This window comes from Podarcis bocagei, assembly GCF_964188305.1.
Source record: "Podarcis bocagei genome assembly, chromosome: 8".
Taxonomy (NCBI): Eukaryota; Metazoa; Chordata; class Lepidosauria; order Squamata; family Lacertidae; genus Podarcis; species Podarcis bocagei.
In genome coordinates this window covers 22610205-22624603 of record NC_138133.1, presented here as the reverse complement: position 1 = coordinate 22624603, position 14399 = coordinate 22610205, and the positions used below count along the sequence as shown (strand labels likewise).

General features: G+C 43.1%; 1 protein-coding gene across 2 annotated transcripts in view; it reads right to left on the bottom strand.

The window, feature by feature from the left end:
• The window catches only part of LOC308593766 (glutamate decarboxylase 1-like), a 32022-nt gene that overhangs the window by 1311 nt on the left and 16312 nt on the right, over nucleotides 1-14399 (bottom strand). Inside the window, exons 9-15 of one of the 2 annotated variants that reach the window (XM_081206425.1) lie at nucleotides 13066-13120; nucleotides 10542-10658; nucleotides 10165-10229; nucleotides 8408-8486; nucleotides 6250-6399; nucleotides 4236-4343; nucleotides 526-574 (exon numbers count right to left, since the gene is read on the bottom strand). In XM_081206425.1, coding sequence (XP_081062551.1) covers nucleotides 526-574; nucleotides 4236-4343; nucleotides 6250-6399; nucleotides 8408-8486; nucleotides 10165-10229; nucleotides 10542-10658; nucleotides 13066-13120 — 623 coding nt within the window. Of the gene's footprint in view, nucleotides 1-525; nucleotides 616-4235; nucleotides 4344-6249; nucleotides 6400-8407; nucleotides 8487-10164; nucleotides 10230-10541; nucleotides 10659-13065; nucleotides 13121-14399 lie in introns of both variants that reach the window. The other variant, XM_081206424.1, reaches the window with a different exon arrangement.

Below are 14399 nucleotides of genomic sequence, written 5' to 3'. Positions count from 1 at the left end.
TAAATTTCTCTAAATAAAATAAATACAAGTATTGGAAACAAATGCAAAGAAAGGGCTTACATTATGAGACAATTATGAACAGCCCTTTTAAAAGGGTATCTAGTCACTAGTGCTGTAGTATGATTGGCTAAAACTTCCAAAGATGTAATAAGCACAACAGCTAGGACACTCTCAGGACTAAGCCATGGGCAGCAGCAGGAGGGAACCAGTCTCTAGGAATCAGCATCCAAGAGTTTCAGGGTTGAAGAGTGCACCAAAACACATATAAATATGCGTTTTAAGAAAACTGTGCCTTAATATTCTTGAGAGGCTTTCCCCCTAAAATTGCAGATTGATATGGAAATGCAACAGAATGGAATTATAGATTTAAAAAATATGCAAAACTGCCACAGACCATCCCTAGTTCTGGTGTGTAGATGAAAGAAATTGGGGTCTGCAACAGATCTTCACAACAACAGCATTGGTGTTCCTATTTCTGTACACACTTTCCGTGACTGACAAAAAGGTTTGCATGAGAAATTCTACCTGATGTAGTCTTTTTTCTCTCTCTGGTCCCTTTGGGATCTTTCGAAGGCTGGGTGGGATGTACCAGAAACACACATTGGTGAGTTCAGGCTTAGACAAACAAAATAAAATACAAATTACAAAATGCCAATGTCTATCTTCAACAAATGTTTCCATTTATTAAACCCACCTGGGCAGATTCTAAACTTCACAATTCTTTTCCAGCAATTTCTCTAGTGCAATTCACTCACAAATGCTTACTGTGTGTGAATGTGAAGCAAACCTAAGCCCAATGATTCTCCCTGAGCTTTTAATATATAAAATATTTCAAAAAGATTCCAGAATCTGAAGGAGAGAATCTTGGTTTTCACAATTTCCTTGCACAAAATTAACATGGAAGCCAATGTTTAGTAAGACTCCAAATATATAAAAAGTCCCGGAGATGCTTCATAATCTAGCTGGCAGCTGCAAAACGATCATTACTCAAAAAAAGCCCTACAAGAGTCAGTTGTATGTTACTGTGAAATCTAAATTCATCCCAGTATGATATAAGCCTGGTCTCTGGGAAAGAGCTGGCTTTAAAAAGTGAAAATAAATCATTTAAATGTACCAAAATCCCAGGTGAGATGACTATTGGAAATCCAGATTTATTAGCAAATATGTAACACAAATAGTTCAATAAAATCAGTTTGTCAAATGACAACTGTCAGCACTCTCAGTACAATGTCTGAAAAGTCCAAATTCTAATTTATACAAAAGTATTCATTTATTTGTTGCAAATATAGTCCACCTTTCCTTCAAGGAGCTCAATGTGGAGTATGTAGATCTCTGTTTTATCCTCACCACAACCTTGTGAGGTAGCTTAGGCTGAGAGTGAGTGACTGGCCCAAGATTGCCCAAATTCATTCATGAATAAGGTCTCAGCCAAGAATAAACTCAACCAAGACATGTATTCCAAATGAATTTGTGGATCCGAAAATGAAATGTGTTGACATTCAAAGCTCACAGGGGAAGCTCACAGTAGTTTCTATTGACAACGAAAACAGGTGCTACCTTGGACAGCTCCCAGAGGCCCTACTAAGGCTGCTACAATAGATGCCACCTCTGCAAGGAGCTAGAACCCAATGAAGCTTTATGTACAGGCTAACCAGTGATAAAGCTCTGCCTCCCTGGAGGAGCCGGCTGGCTGGATAAAAAGGCCCTCAACTTATCATCTTCTAGTCCTTGACTTCTGCGAAGCTAGAGAGGCAGAGATAACATAGGAGATTCATCCTTTGGATAAGTTTCTCCCATCAAGGAAGTGGCTTGAACCTCATCCACATCAGAGTCTTCATCTACGAACTGCAAGGGTTGTGGGTTACGACAGGCTGAATTCACTGCAGCCCTAATTCAGTGTCGAATTTGTCATACTTGAAGTCTAACTTTCAGACATTGGGTTGCAAACAGGTGGCTTTGTGCCGCTGGAAGTGTTTCCACTTGCCTCAAAGCAAGAGACCATATTTTCACCACTGCCCTGTTCCAATTGCAGCCCTGGATGCTCTGTTTTGCACTGTCCCCCCAGACCTCAGGAGAAGCTTTTGAGGGTTGGTGACATGCATTGGGCTGAAGGGATTGGCAACCATCAGGCCAATGTGAAAGCACTTGCAGAAGCTAGTGCAAAATCTCCATTGGACACAATCCAATATACTGAAAGGACAGACAGTTTTCATTCGACAGACGGATTTCATTGAACTGCTTCTGTGATATATTGATTAATAAATGATTCCTGGTGTCCAATCTTGGCCAGTTACAGTCATCACACTTAGGATACTGGTGAATCTAAGTGATTTATTTTCACCTTTAAAGGTGCCTCTTTCCCCCAGACTAGGCTTACATCAAATTGGGAGGAAACAGGGTTTCAGCATAGCACGTCTGGGCACAAATGAAACTCAGGCAGCAACATCCCATAAGAACCACACATATTTGGTGGCAGAGCGCGTCTGCATCTCACAGTATATTTACATTATATATTTTACACCGGCCAGCTAGAATCATAAAGCCTCTCGGTTACTTTTAATATATCTTTGGTTCTTACTGAGCATCATTTCCTAGCCTGGTTTTTTTTCCCTCTGGGATATTGCGTAAAACTGATGATCGCTCCTTCAGATACTCACATCTTTATTAAGCATTTTATGCATTACTAGCTCAGGGAAATCAGTGAGGTTACCTTTGGTTCATTACTATACACAGTACAAGTATCTGCATACATTGCAGAAGAAAACTTGCTGGAAGTATTTTATTGATCGTCACAATCCCACACCAGCTGAAGCAACAATTTGTGGCTCGCAGACCTTAAAAAAAACTGAGAAAAATAATTTCCTTATTTTGCCTAATTTATTTGGCTTCTACTTATCATAGGTGTGCCATGTGAGGCATTCCAACTTCAAAGATCACTGGAAATTCTATTGAGTTCCACATAGCCTGGAAATATCCATTTTTTCCTTTTCTTTTCAAAAATGAAAACAGCTCAACATTTGATTACATTGACAGACCATTTTTGTGATTTTTTTAAACTCTATTTTTTTTGTAAATCAGGAGTGGGGAATCTGTGGCCCTCCGGATATTGTTAGACTGCCAGGGTTGCCATATTTTGAAGAGCAAAAAAAAGGGACACATTTGCCAACTTCTGCTTTTAACAATGGATCTCCATGATGACTCTCATCATGGAAAAGAGGATGTGTCCTGGAAAAAGAGGACATATGGCAACCCTATAAGACTCCAATACCCACCAGCCTCATCCAGCATGACCAATGGTCAGGGAAAGTGGCAGTTGTAACCCAACATCTGGAGGATCACAGGTTTCCAATCCATTGGATTGATTGATTGATTGATTGATTGATTGACAGATAGCACAGAGACATTGATCATCACTTCTCCACTTTGCCAAAAACCCAACATGATGAACAAAGTTTAAATATACTTTTTGAAACAATCACTTGAATGGAATTGCCTCGTACCCAGAGTCACATACATGGCCAGATGAATGGAACTTAGTTAACAAAATGGCTCTGGAAAACAGGAAACAGAAGTAGCTCAAAGAGCCTATGCCACAAGCTAGAGGCAGTCACTCCTATTGGGTTGTGTTTGTTTATTAGTAATTACTTAAATTTGTATACCACTCTTCATCCATAGATCTCTGTGTGGTTCACAACATAAAATTACAACTATATATATATATATAGCCAATAATCCCCCCCCAACACATTTAAAAGGGCATCCAAAGTTAATCAGCCAAAGGCCTGGTTGAAAAGGAACATTTTTGCATGACACCAAAAGTGTGTAAGGAAGGTGCCAGGCGAACCACCCTGGAGAGTGAATTCCACAAATGGGGAACCACTACAGAAAAGGCCCGTTCTCGTGTTGACACCCTCCTGACCTCTCATGGAGGAGGCACACCAAGAAGGGCATCAAAAGATGATCTCAGGGTCTGGGTAGGTAGGTAGAGAGAGAGAGAGAGAGAGAGAGAGAGAGAGAGAGAGAGAGAGGATCCATGAAGTATTGCAGTCCTGAGCCTAACCGAACCAATCCATACACAAAAGCTGAGCTTCTGTGGCAATTTATACCCTGGGATTTCAAAGGGATCTCTCATTTTGAAAACAGGACTTCTGTAGTATCTGGGACCTGTTGTTTTTAGAGGCAGGATGCCAGGATCAATGTGTAATCCAGTACTACTCTCCTTGTTCAATACTTACCTCTGCACCATACACAAGCTCATAGTTCTTTCTTGTCTTCAGTTCCTTGTAAAGGTAATCTGCAAGTTCCAGAAATCTGTTGATAAGCGTTTCAAATCCTCGTGTGCCCTGTAAGATATCAGTGGAGGGAAAGAGAGTTCACTTTGCATCTAGACTGTGTCATACTATTTAAAGGATGGAAGGGCAGTAAATCTAGCCTCCTGGCCACTCACAGGTCAGCCTACAAAAACCAGGTGTCCGTAGGCTACAAGTATAGCAGAAATCCAGAACAAACCTGCAGCCCTTCAGATGTTGCTGGACTCCAGCTCCCATTGGCCCAAGCCAGCATGCCAAATGGTCAAGAATTGTAGAAATTGTAGTCCAGGTACATTTGGAGGGCTACAGGTTCCCCATCTCTGAATTAGACAACATGTGCACTGCCTACAGGGAAGAGCTGAAACTCAAAGGTAATGCAACTGCTTTGCATGCGGAAGGTCCCAGGTTCATCTCTGGCATCTCCAGGTGGCGCTGTCTTTAAACCCTGGAGAGACACCTCCAGCCAAGTGTAGACATTAGTGAGCTTGATGGACCAAGCCTCTGCATGAGGTCACAGAATCATAGAATTGTAGACTTGGAAAGGGTCCCAAGGGTGATCTAGTGCAATCCCATGTGGCGCAGGAATCACAACTAAAGAATCCCTGGCAGATGGCTACCCAACCTCTGTTTAAAAACTTGCAATGAATGAGTTTGCCACCTCCCAAGGTAGTCGATTCAACTGTTGGAAGTCCTTCCTAATGTTTAGTAATATCCAAATGCAATGACCAAGTACAACAATGCGATGTAAATATAAACTCTTTATATAATCTATACAGAACATTGAACAATATGAAATATATGAAATATGCACTCTCTGCAAAACCAAATAAACAGAAATCTTCTAAATCTCTGAAAGTCACAAAATATGCACTCTTGATGGATTCTCTTGAAAACATAGAGAGAGAAGCAATGGGTCAGATTATTATCTGCTGAAAACAAGCCGTAAACCTTTGTTGTATGACAGCCAAAGTGGTCTGCAAACAGACGTAGTGAACAGTGATTCCGGATATACCCACTGTTTCGTGGAATTCTTCCTCATCACAGCAGAAGGCTACAGAAATGCTTCATAATCCCATCCATATGGTGAATGGAATTGTATAACAACAATTGCTATGGAGCAGTGGTCATAAAGTTATGTAACCACTCTATATGGTTGCTTCTCTCAGAGACTTGATAAGCCCACAGAGACTTTCAGAGACTTATAAGACTTGTGTTTATTTGGTTCTATGTTTTCAAGAGAATCCATCAAGAGTGCATATTTTGTGACTTTCAGAGATTTAGAAGATTTCTGTTTATTTCATTTTGCAGAGAGTGCATATTTCATATATTCATATTGTTCAATGTTCTGTATAGATTATATAAAGAGTTTATATTGACATCGCATTGTTGTACTTGGTCATCATGTTGCCTTTGGATATTACTGGTATTTGTTTGCAACACAGGGGTTTAATTGTTTGGTTACTTCCTAAGGTTTAGCCAGATTCTCCTTTCTTGTAATTTGAATCCACTGCTTCAGTTTCTACCCTCTGGAGCAGAATAAAACATGTCCTTTGGAATAACCCTCAGAAACTAACGCATCACTCTGCAGCAGATGTTCCTCAGCAGGTGCATCCAGTGTTATTTTTCTACAAAAAGAGATGCCAGAACTCACCATGAACACCTTCCTTGTTCTCTTAGAAATGGCAATGGTGCCCACCTAAGAGGTGCAAGAACTGAGTTCAAGTGAGTTCCAGCTGAAAAAAAGCCCTGGGTTCATCAATATAGAAGAGTTTTGTGGGTTTGGCAACCTCACTTTAGCTGCAGTTCCCCTTCTCTCCCATCCTCTCCCTCCCTTCCATGGCTTCAGATTCATCTTTTCATGATGAACGTCATTGTTATGCAATATATCTCAGCGACTTCCTCCCACGTGGGATTCTGATCCCTGCAAGATGTTTCCTACCTTAGCTCTCCACATTAGCCACAGCTTGAATACGTCAACATGCCGGCCACACTGGACTGCCTTGTCCCCAGTGTCGTAAGCTGTGTCATACTGTTTGTCTGGTTGGAAGAGATATCCGGCACAGAGCTGATTACAGGCTTGGAGAAGACCCTAGCAGAGGGATAGAACTGTTAAGATAATGCTGCATTTGAAATCACGTTTGAAACTATTCAGTGACAGGAAGTAAACATAATTTATTGACATTTTAATGATTTTGTAGAACCTGCTCTGAGAGATTTGCCTGAACATGATATGCATGTGTACAGGGAACATAAAAAAAGAACTCTGCTGGAACAGATCTCTCTAATCACATCTGGCCTGGCATCCTGATCTCCACAATTGTCAGCCAGATGGCTAAGGGAAGTCCACAAGCTGGGCATGATGACAATGGTCAAGGTTTAGCCCCATTGAAATAAATGGCATAACTTAGTCACAATTACCTTAGATACAACTGATTTCAGTGGGGCTACAGCATGAGATTCTACCAGTGAGATCACCTTTCCCCATATATGCCGACTCAGTCTGTGGATCTGGCACTGTTGCAGATGTAGATAATACTCTCTATGGATTTGTAAGAAATTGATCTTTAAGTGTGGCCACACTCACAATCTGGAACTCCCTGCCTATTGATATTAAGTAGATGCCTTCACTGCACTCCTTTCTGTAACTGCTTCAGACATGCCTCCCCCAGATGTGCAGAATGTTTACATGTGTTTTAATATCTATATTTAGCTTATCACTGATTTCAGTGATGATTTCAGCACTTTAAATAGCTGTTTTAACTATAGTCGAATGAAATCGCAGGCAGGATTCGAGACAAAAGCAGTGGAAGAAAAATGATAAGGTCACGGTACGTAGAGAAACTTTTTGTAATCGATCAAGATATAATGCAGCAGAAAAGGTTTGAGTAAAAACATGGTAGAGAGGGGGTGCGAAGTCAATTTATGAAACTATGTAATTACTTGTTATGAAGATTATTATGAAAATGTTGCAAAAATTTGATAAAAAATTGTATTGCAAAAAAATCAGCTGCTTCCAATGAGCAGCGTTTGTGGCCTGATGTGCCGCCTCCTCTTCCCCCAGATACAACACAACATCTTAGCTGTTTTCCCCCGTCCCTCTTGGCCTTTGTGGAGGCTCACGGGTTCCTGTCAAAGCTGCCCATTCAAATGGGCCAATCCACAGTGGCCTCGGGGGCGGGGCATGGGAAGCGGACCTGTGGGAGGCAGGCTTCCATTGAATCTACCCCCCCCATCTATTTGCTCGGCCGATCCGTCAGCGCGGCATCCAGTTGGCCAAGGCCATCAGGACCACCACAATCTGTTTTTTTATAAATACTTTTATTGTCTTATCCCTTTTGTAGACCACTTTAAGCAGGCATCCCCAACCTGTGGCCCTCCAGATGTTTTGGCCTACAACTCCCATGATCCCTAGCTAACAGGACCAGTGGTCAGGGATGATGGGAATTGTAGTCCAAAACATCTGGAGGGCCGAAGGTTGGGGATGCCTTACTTTGAGGTTTATGGTTTTTTAACAATCAAGTAGTATATAAATATTATTAAATAAGAATGACTGAGTTAGTCTGGATACAACCCAAGTATTCATCATCATCATCATCATCATCATATTTATACCCCGCCCATCTGGCTGGGTTGCCCCAGCCAGTGTGTTCGTGTCAAAGAGATCAACTCAAACAGTCTCGGTACAACTTGTGACCCACCAAGCTGAATGCAGTCCACTCCCATAATATGGCCTGCTGGATACTTCAAAATCCTTGACTCTGCACACAGCCAGCATCTAGCAGGCTACACTACATAGCTGATGGACTGCATTCAGCTTGGCATGTCACATACTGTTATGTTTACATCGCCTCCAGATATATAGCCTAGCACAGCCTGGTGCTCTCCTCTCCAGATGCAGACAACTAAATGCACTTTACAACCCAGTCATACACATGTTTTCTCTAAAGCAAGTCCCACCAGGTGCAATAGGAGTCACATCCCAGCATCAGACAGCAAATCTAGTCATGCTTGTGTGGAACTTTGAAAACTGGTCTGGGATCCTGTGTCTGCCCTGAGATATTGAGCTCTGTCCATGGTAGGAAAGGGGGGTGTGTTACCTTCTCACGGACTAAGAAAGCAGAGCACTGCAGCGGAACTCCCATCAGCTTGTGAGGATTCCACGTGACAGAATTAGCCCTAGGTAAAGAAGAAAATTAAAAGATAATGAATATGCCAGGTTTGAAATGGGTCGTATACTCTGAAGCATATAAACGCACACATAAATATTAGTTGGAAGCATTAGTGATGAAGTCACCGACCTAATAATACTTTATAGAGATGTTCATATCAGCAACTTTGATCCACAAGGTTTATCATCAAAGCAACTTGACAGGAGAATGGGGAGCGGGAGGCGGGGGAAGCAAAACGAAAAGTCAGCAGGACTTTCAAGAGAATGGGGACGCAGCATTTAATGCTGCAAAAAAAAAATTGTATGAAATTATGCCAACAGGGAACAGAGTGCAAATAAACTTGTAGGTCTCTTACATCAGGGGAGGAGGGGTCTTGTTCAGCCAACTTTTTTGGGGGGGGTGCATAGCAGTGAGGCAAAGTGAGGCAAAAGGTGGACAGGGGAACAGGTGCAACTCTTTGTAGAAGATGTGTCAGGGACTGGCTGGATGAGGAAGCCCCCTAGCCAAGAGCCCCCCATGGAAAGTGCAGAGGGAAAGGGTTTGGACCCAGAATCCTGGGGGGGGGGGGAACCAGCCACACCACAGAGGAAGGGAAGAGCTGGGAAGTACTGGAGGCTGGGAGCTTGGAGGATGATGAAGAGGAGGAAACAGGACAGGAACAGGAATCAGACTTGGCGGGTCCACCACGGAGCTACTCTGACACATTCTCTAACAGCCTGTAGCCACCCCCCACTGCCAGAACAAGACGTCTGCTGCATACCACAGAACACAGAGCCAGGCAGACACAGAGAAGGTCCCCTGGGGCTCACCGTAGATGGAGGAAGGGGCCTGACACAGAAGGAGTAAGAGTGGAGGGGGAGTTACAAGCCAATCCAGGCAACTGCTTCATCTAGGCAGGAGCAATCCTTAGAAATCTCCATGTGCTCTTTGTTCTGCTTTCTTAATAAAGAAACTAACTGTACGTTAGCTAGTGTTTCACTCTCTTTCTCTGATCTGCGAACGACCTGCTCTCCTTGCCGGCTCCCTGACAAGAGGCTACATTCCAGCCATGTCAAAGTCAAAGGATTCTAGACATATACATGCACACTCCTTCCATCCAGATTTGTCATTGTTGTTGTTTAGTCGTATCCGACTCTTCGTGACCCCATGGACCAGAGCATGCCAGGCACTCCTGTCTTCCACTGCCTCCCGCAGTTTGGTCAGACACATGTTTGTAGCTTTGAGAACACTGTCCAACCATCTCGTCCTCTGTCGTCCCCTTCTCCTTGTGCCCTCAATCTTTCCCAACATCAGGGGCTTTGCCAGGGACCATCCAGATTAAGTCTGTGGTATTCAAGGACACATTGTAGCCAGACACAAGCACTCCAGATTGGTCCTGGGGGGGAGTAGGGAGGGCTGCGGCCTTGGAAGGGTCTCGGGGGCCAGAGAGGGCCACATTCAGCCCCCCACCTGAGGCTCTTCACCCCTGTCTTACATAATATAAAACTTGGTACTGCTCTAGATTTATTTTCCTTTCCCCCTCAAACTCAGTGCAACAACTCGCTTCCACTCCTACTATGAGTCACTATTACTATGGTGACAGGCCTTACAGTCTGCACTTCAGCAAGAGGTCTGAAGCGAGGAGAAAGACTGGCTAATATGTTGATCTCGCTGCAGCATCCCCTTAAAGAACATAATGGGATTACCTTTCAATGCCGCTCAGTTTGTGGGAATGTCTTCTCGACAGAAGCAGGCCACCTCCCCATGCTGCCTATCAGAAACGAAACACACGCTTATCTTTCTGGGAGAATGCCACCGTTCACCAACACCGTTTATTAAAATTTTGTCTTCAACTCATCATAAGTACATTTCGTAATGGAATAAGAATCCAATCTACAGACAATCCTATAGACATTCTGAACTTAGTAGCTATACTACTGATCTCTTTGCTTGGAAGATTGTTTTTTTTAATTTTTATTTATGATTTTCAATTTTATACATTTCAATAATTTTACAAGCATTTAACATTTCAAAACTCGACTTCCAGGAGCAAGATGGAACAGATAGCCAACAACCACCTTACATCCACATGCATCCAGAGCTTATACTTCTCGCAGATGTCAGCTATGTGAACGAGTGGATCGAAAGCTCCATACACAGTTGTCCCAGCTGTGGCACTCACATAGAATGGCACTTTGCCCTGAAAACATATTCAAGATGGCAGCCTGTATTAGTGTACATGCAACAAGGACTTGTCCTTTGTCATAACCTAGGTTGCCATACATCCAGAATTTCCTGGACATATCAGGAACACTGCTGTCAGAAACGTCCTTTTTGCGTTTTGGCTCAACAGCTGTCAGGGACTGGGCAGAGGAGGAGGGGTGGTGGAGACGGCCTCCCCATCCTGACCCTTCTAGGGAGGAGGAAGAGGAAGACAGTATAGACTTACAAAAGGGGGTTAAGGGAGGCAGCAGCTCAGAGGCAGACGAGGGGGGAAGTTGGGAAATCATGGGAGATCCAGAGCAGCAGCTGGCTAACACAATGACACTAGAAAGCATTCCAGACCCACCATCTCCCAGAACCCAGCAAACCTGAAAAGTAGGAGAGCAAAGAGCTTGAAGAAAGAGGGCACTTACCGGCACCCGTAGAGGAGGTGATAAGGTTGACGAATGAGGAGGTGGGAGAGATGCAGGGTATAGAGTGGAGAAAGGAAATGTGGTTGTGTGAATCAGCCCCAAAGTCACCCATAAAGTTGATTATTTGATGGGTACAGGGTTGTGAATATCTATCTATTGGCCTCAACTTGATGGGGTACAAACTGGCAAACCAATCTAATACTTTTCCCCAACAGTAAAAGTTAATATATCCCCAAAATAAAATTATTCGTCACCTATTATGGAGATCCATCTTGACAGTGCTGAGATGCAGTCTGACTGTTAACTGCTTTTGGCTTTACTAAGACTTAAAAGCATATCCTCTTTGTGACATCACACATGACATCAGAATGGCATGTTTGCATTCAACCTAGACTATCTCCATGCCAACAGCAGTGGCCAGTAAACTTCTGCAACCAAGTAACCATCAGTCTGACTACCCAGTTGTTTCTATCTAGACTATTGGATGCTCATTTTGTGCTCTCATAATCAAAGCCTGAAGAAGAGCTGTGTATAATCTGAAAATCTGCTTCCAATATTAAAGAAAACTAATTGTCAGGGACTGAGCAGAGGATGGTGGAGACCCCCTCCCCATCCTGACGCTTCCAGGGAGGAGGAAGAGGAAGACAGTATAGATTTACAACAGGGGCTTGAGGGAGGTAGCAGCTCAGAGGCAGATGAGGGGGAAATTATGGGAGAGTCAGAACAACACCTGGCTGACACGTTGTCATTCGAAAGCATTCCAGACCCTCCATCACCCAGAACCCAGCGAGCCTTAAAAGTAGGAGGGCAAAGAGCTCAAAGACAGAGGGCACTTAGCAGCACCCATAGAGGAGGTGATGATGATGACGAATGAGGAAGTGGGAGAGGAGATGGAACTTCCCTCAGGACAATGCCATGATCCAAGAGGCTGGGTTCTATAGCCTCTCTGTGTAAATATTGAATAAAAAAGGATGGTAAGAAACATTCCCTTGTCTTTATACCTTCCTGGGCAACTAACCAGGATGTCAAAACTTTAAAAAGTTCAACAACTCTGCCCAAAGAAAGCTCAACATTTGTGAAACATCATAATCCTTTGCTGCAGAGCATGGTAAGATTCATTCCTTTTCTTGGCAAGCATCACTGTAGGATATAGTGGCAATGCGATATATCGCAAAGGCATTTTGCCTATATTCTGGAAAAATGAATTGACGCATCACAGGTGGGAGAATCTATTCTTTTTTCCTTCTTTGTCTTGTGTGCACAATCATCATCATTGATTGTCAGCCTACAGATCAGAACTCTTGGGTTTCCTTTCTCTTTGTCCAGCTCATATGTTCTTCAACACTTAAAATATTTTAAAAATTGGGAGGCATTTCAACTTGCTACTATGACAACAGTAGCAGGGGAAACCCCGTTGCACTGGTGGAAGTTTGTGCGCAGGCTTCCACTAGCGAGACTCTCTAGTCCAGTGGTTCTCAACCTGTGGATCCCCAGATGTTATTGGACTACAACTCCCATCATCCCTGAGCTCTGGCCTTGCTAGCTAGGGGTGGTGGGAGTTGTAGTCCAACAACATCTGGGGCCCCACAGGTTGAGAAAAGCTGCTCTAGTCGTTGCTTGAGACTGCTTCATATGGCATATTTTTAATACCATAAAAATACCATTGGCTAAACAGGCTGGGGCTGATGGGAGTTGGATTCTGGTAACATCTGGAGGACCATAAGGTCCCTAGCCCTGTCCTCCTCCTTCACCATCATCCCTTTCACTTTGCAAAGGACAAAGAGGAGCAGGAGATGAAGAGCAGCCACCAAGTCATCCTCAACCACCTGCTAACTTGCCTGGCTAGTTCCAAATAACCTGCCAAAGTCCAATTTAGCTCAATAGGGATAACACAAACATACAATTAAATTCCAGCAGAGTAGCTATAGAACAAGGACCTGAAAGGTTACATGAAGGTGATGGAAGCCAAACCTGTTTTTTAACTTGGATAATGTTTTCCTCCAGTTCAGATGGAATCATCTTCCCCCTGTTAAGAACAAAGCAGCAGTGCTTGCTAAATATTACTCATTGTGCATCCTTCCAAATGCATAACCATTAAGGGCACCATCCGTTTTCCCCAGCAGGCTAAAGTTTTGCATAGTGGAAGAAACCCCCATAAGACTCAATGCACCACTTCAGAGAGGAACAGGATGTTTGGCTCTACATTGGGAGTGTGCAATATTTCTCCCCCCACCCCCAGTTTTGTAATTTGGGCTGGCACCTGAAACCCGCATGGCGCCTAACAGAACCTCCTTTTCGTGTCTGCTATTTTATCTCACATTCCATCTGGAGATTGTGGTCACACCCACACTAAACATTAAAGCATACAGCTTCCCCCAAAGAATGCTAGGAATTGTAGCTGTGTGGAAGCCATGAACTTTAAATGTGCTTGAAATGTTTGCTGTGGACGTGAGCTGTGACCCAAGTGCAGACGCCATGACTTCACTACCAGCAGTGTTCCCTGGTCTTGTCCATTCTGTTCTGGAGAACTGAAAAGCCCCAATGTTATTTTGTGACATTTTGATTGACCTGCTAAAAGTATTCTCCTGATATGGATTTTGGAATTTTTCTACAATTCGTTCATTTCCGTTCATTTCCGTTCATTGTTTTTTCCTTACATAAACCATTAACCGTTGTTTTTGCTGTAGTGACAGAGCTGATTTGGACAGCTATCGCCTGATGTCTGCCACTTTTTGAGGTGGTCACCATTGTAGTTTCCCAGAATGCTTTGAAATGATGCAATGCCCAGTGAATTTGGGGGAGGCAGCCACCAAATGGAGTTCTGGTGCTAAACAAGATGTTAAGCTTCCCATCTTTAAATTGTTTTTTGCCAAGTAGCCCAAAAGAGACAGGACGTCTGAGAAATTATTATCAGACTTGTGAAAAACATGACTGATGGGTGCACAAGCCATTGCGGAATGAAGCCAATTGCTTAGGGAGACCAGGATTTCAAAAGTAAATTGACATCCAGGGGTAATTTCAAAAGCCGGCACTTTTTAGGCAAGTCAATTGAAAAATCAACAACCCTGGGGTTTGTCATAAAGAAGCTCAACAGTTTTTGTGGTTTCCTAAAAAAAGCTCAGCGACTTTCAGGGTGTCCTGGTTTTTACTTATTGAAATATGGCGACTAAACGGGCAGTTCACTGAATGATGTGCAATTAAGGTATTATTTCAGATATTATGCCTAAAATACAGAAAACATTATTCAGTTCGGCATTGCGAAAACAACACATTTGTTTTGGGGGGAAAGTGTTCCTAATATGTGA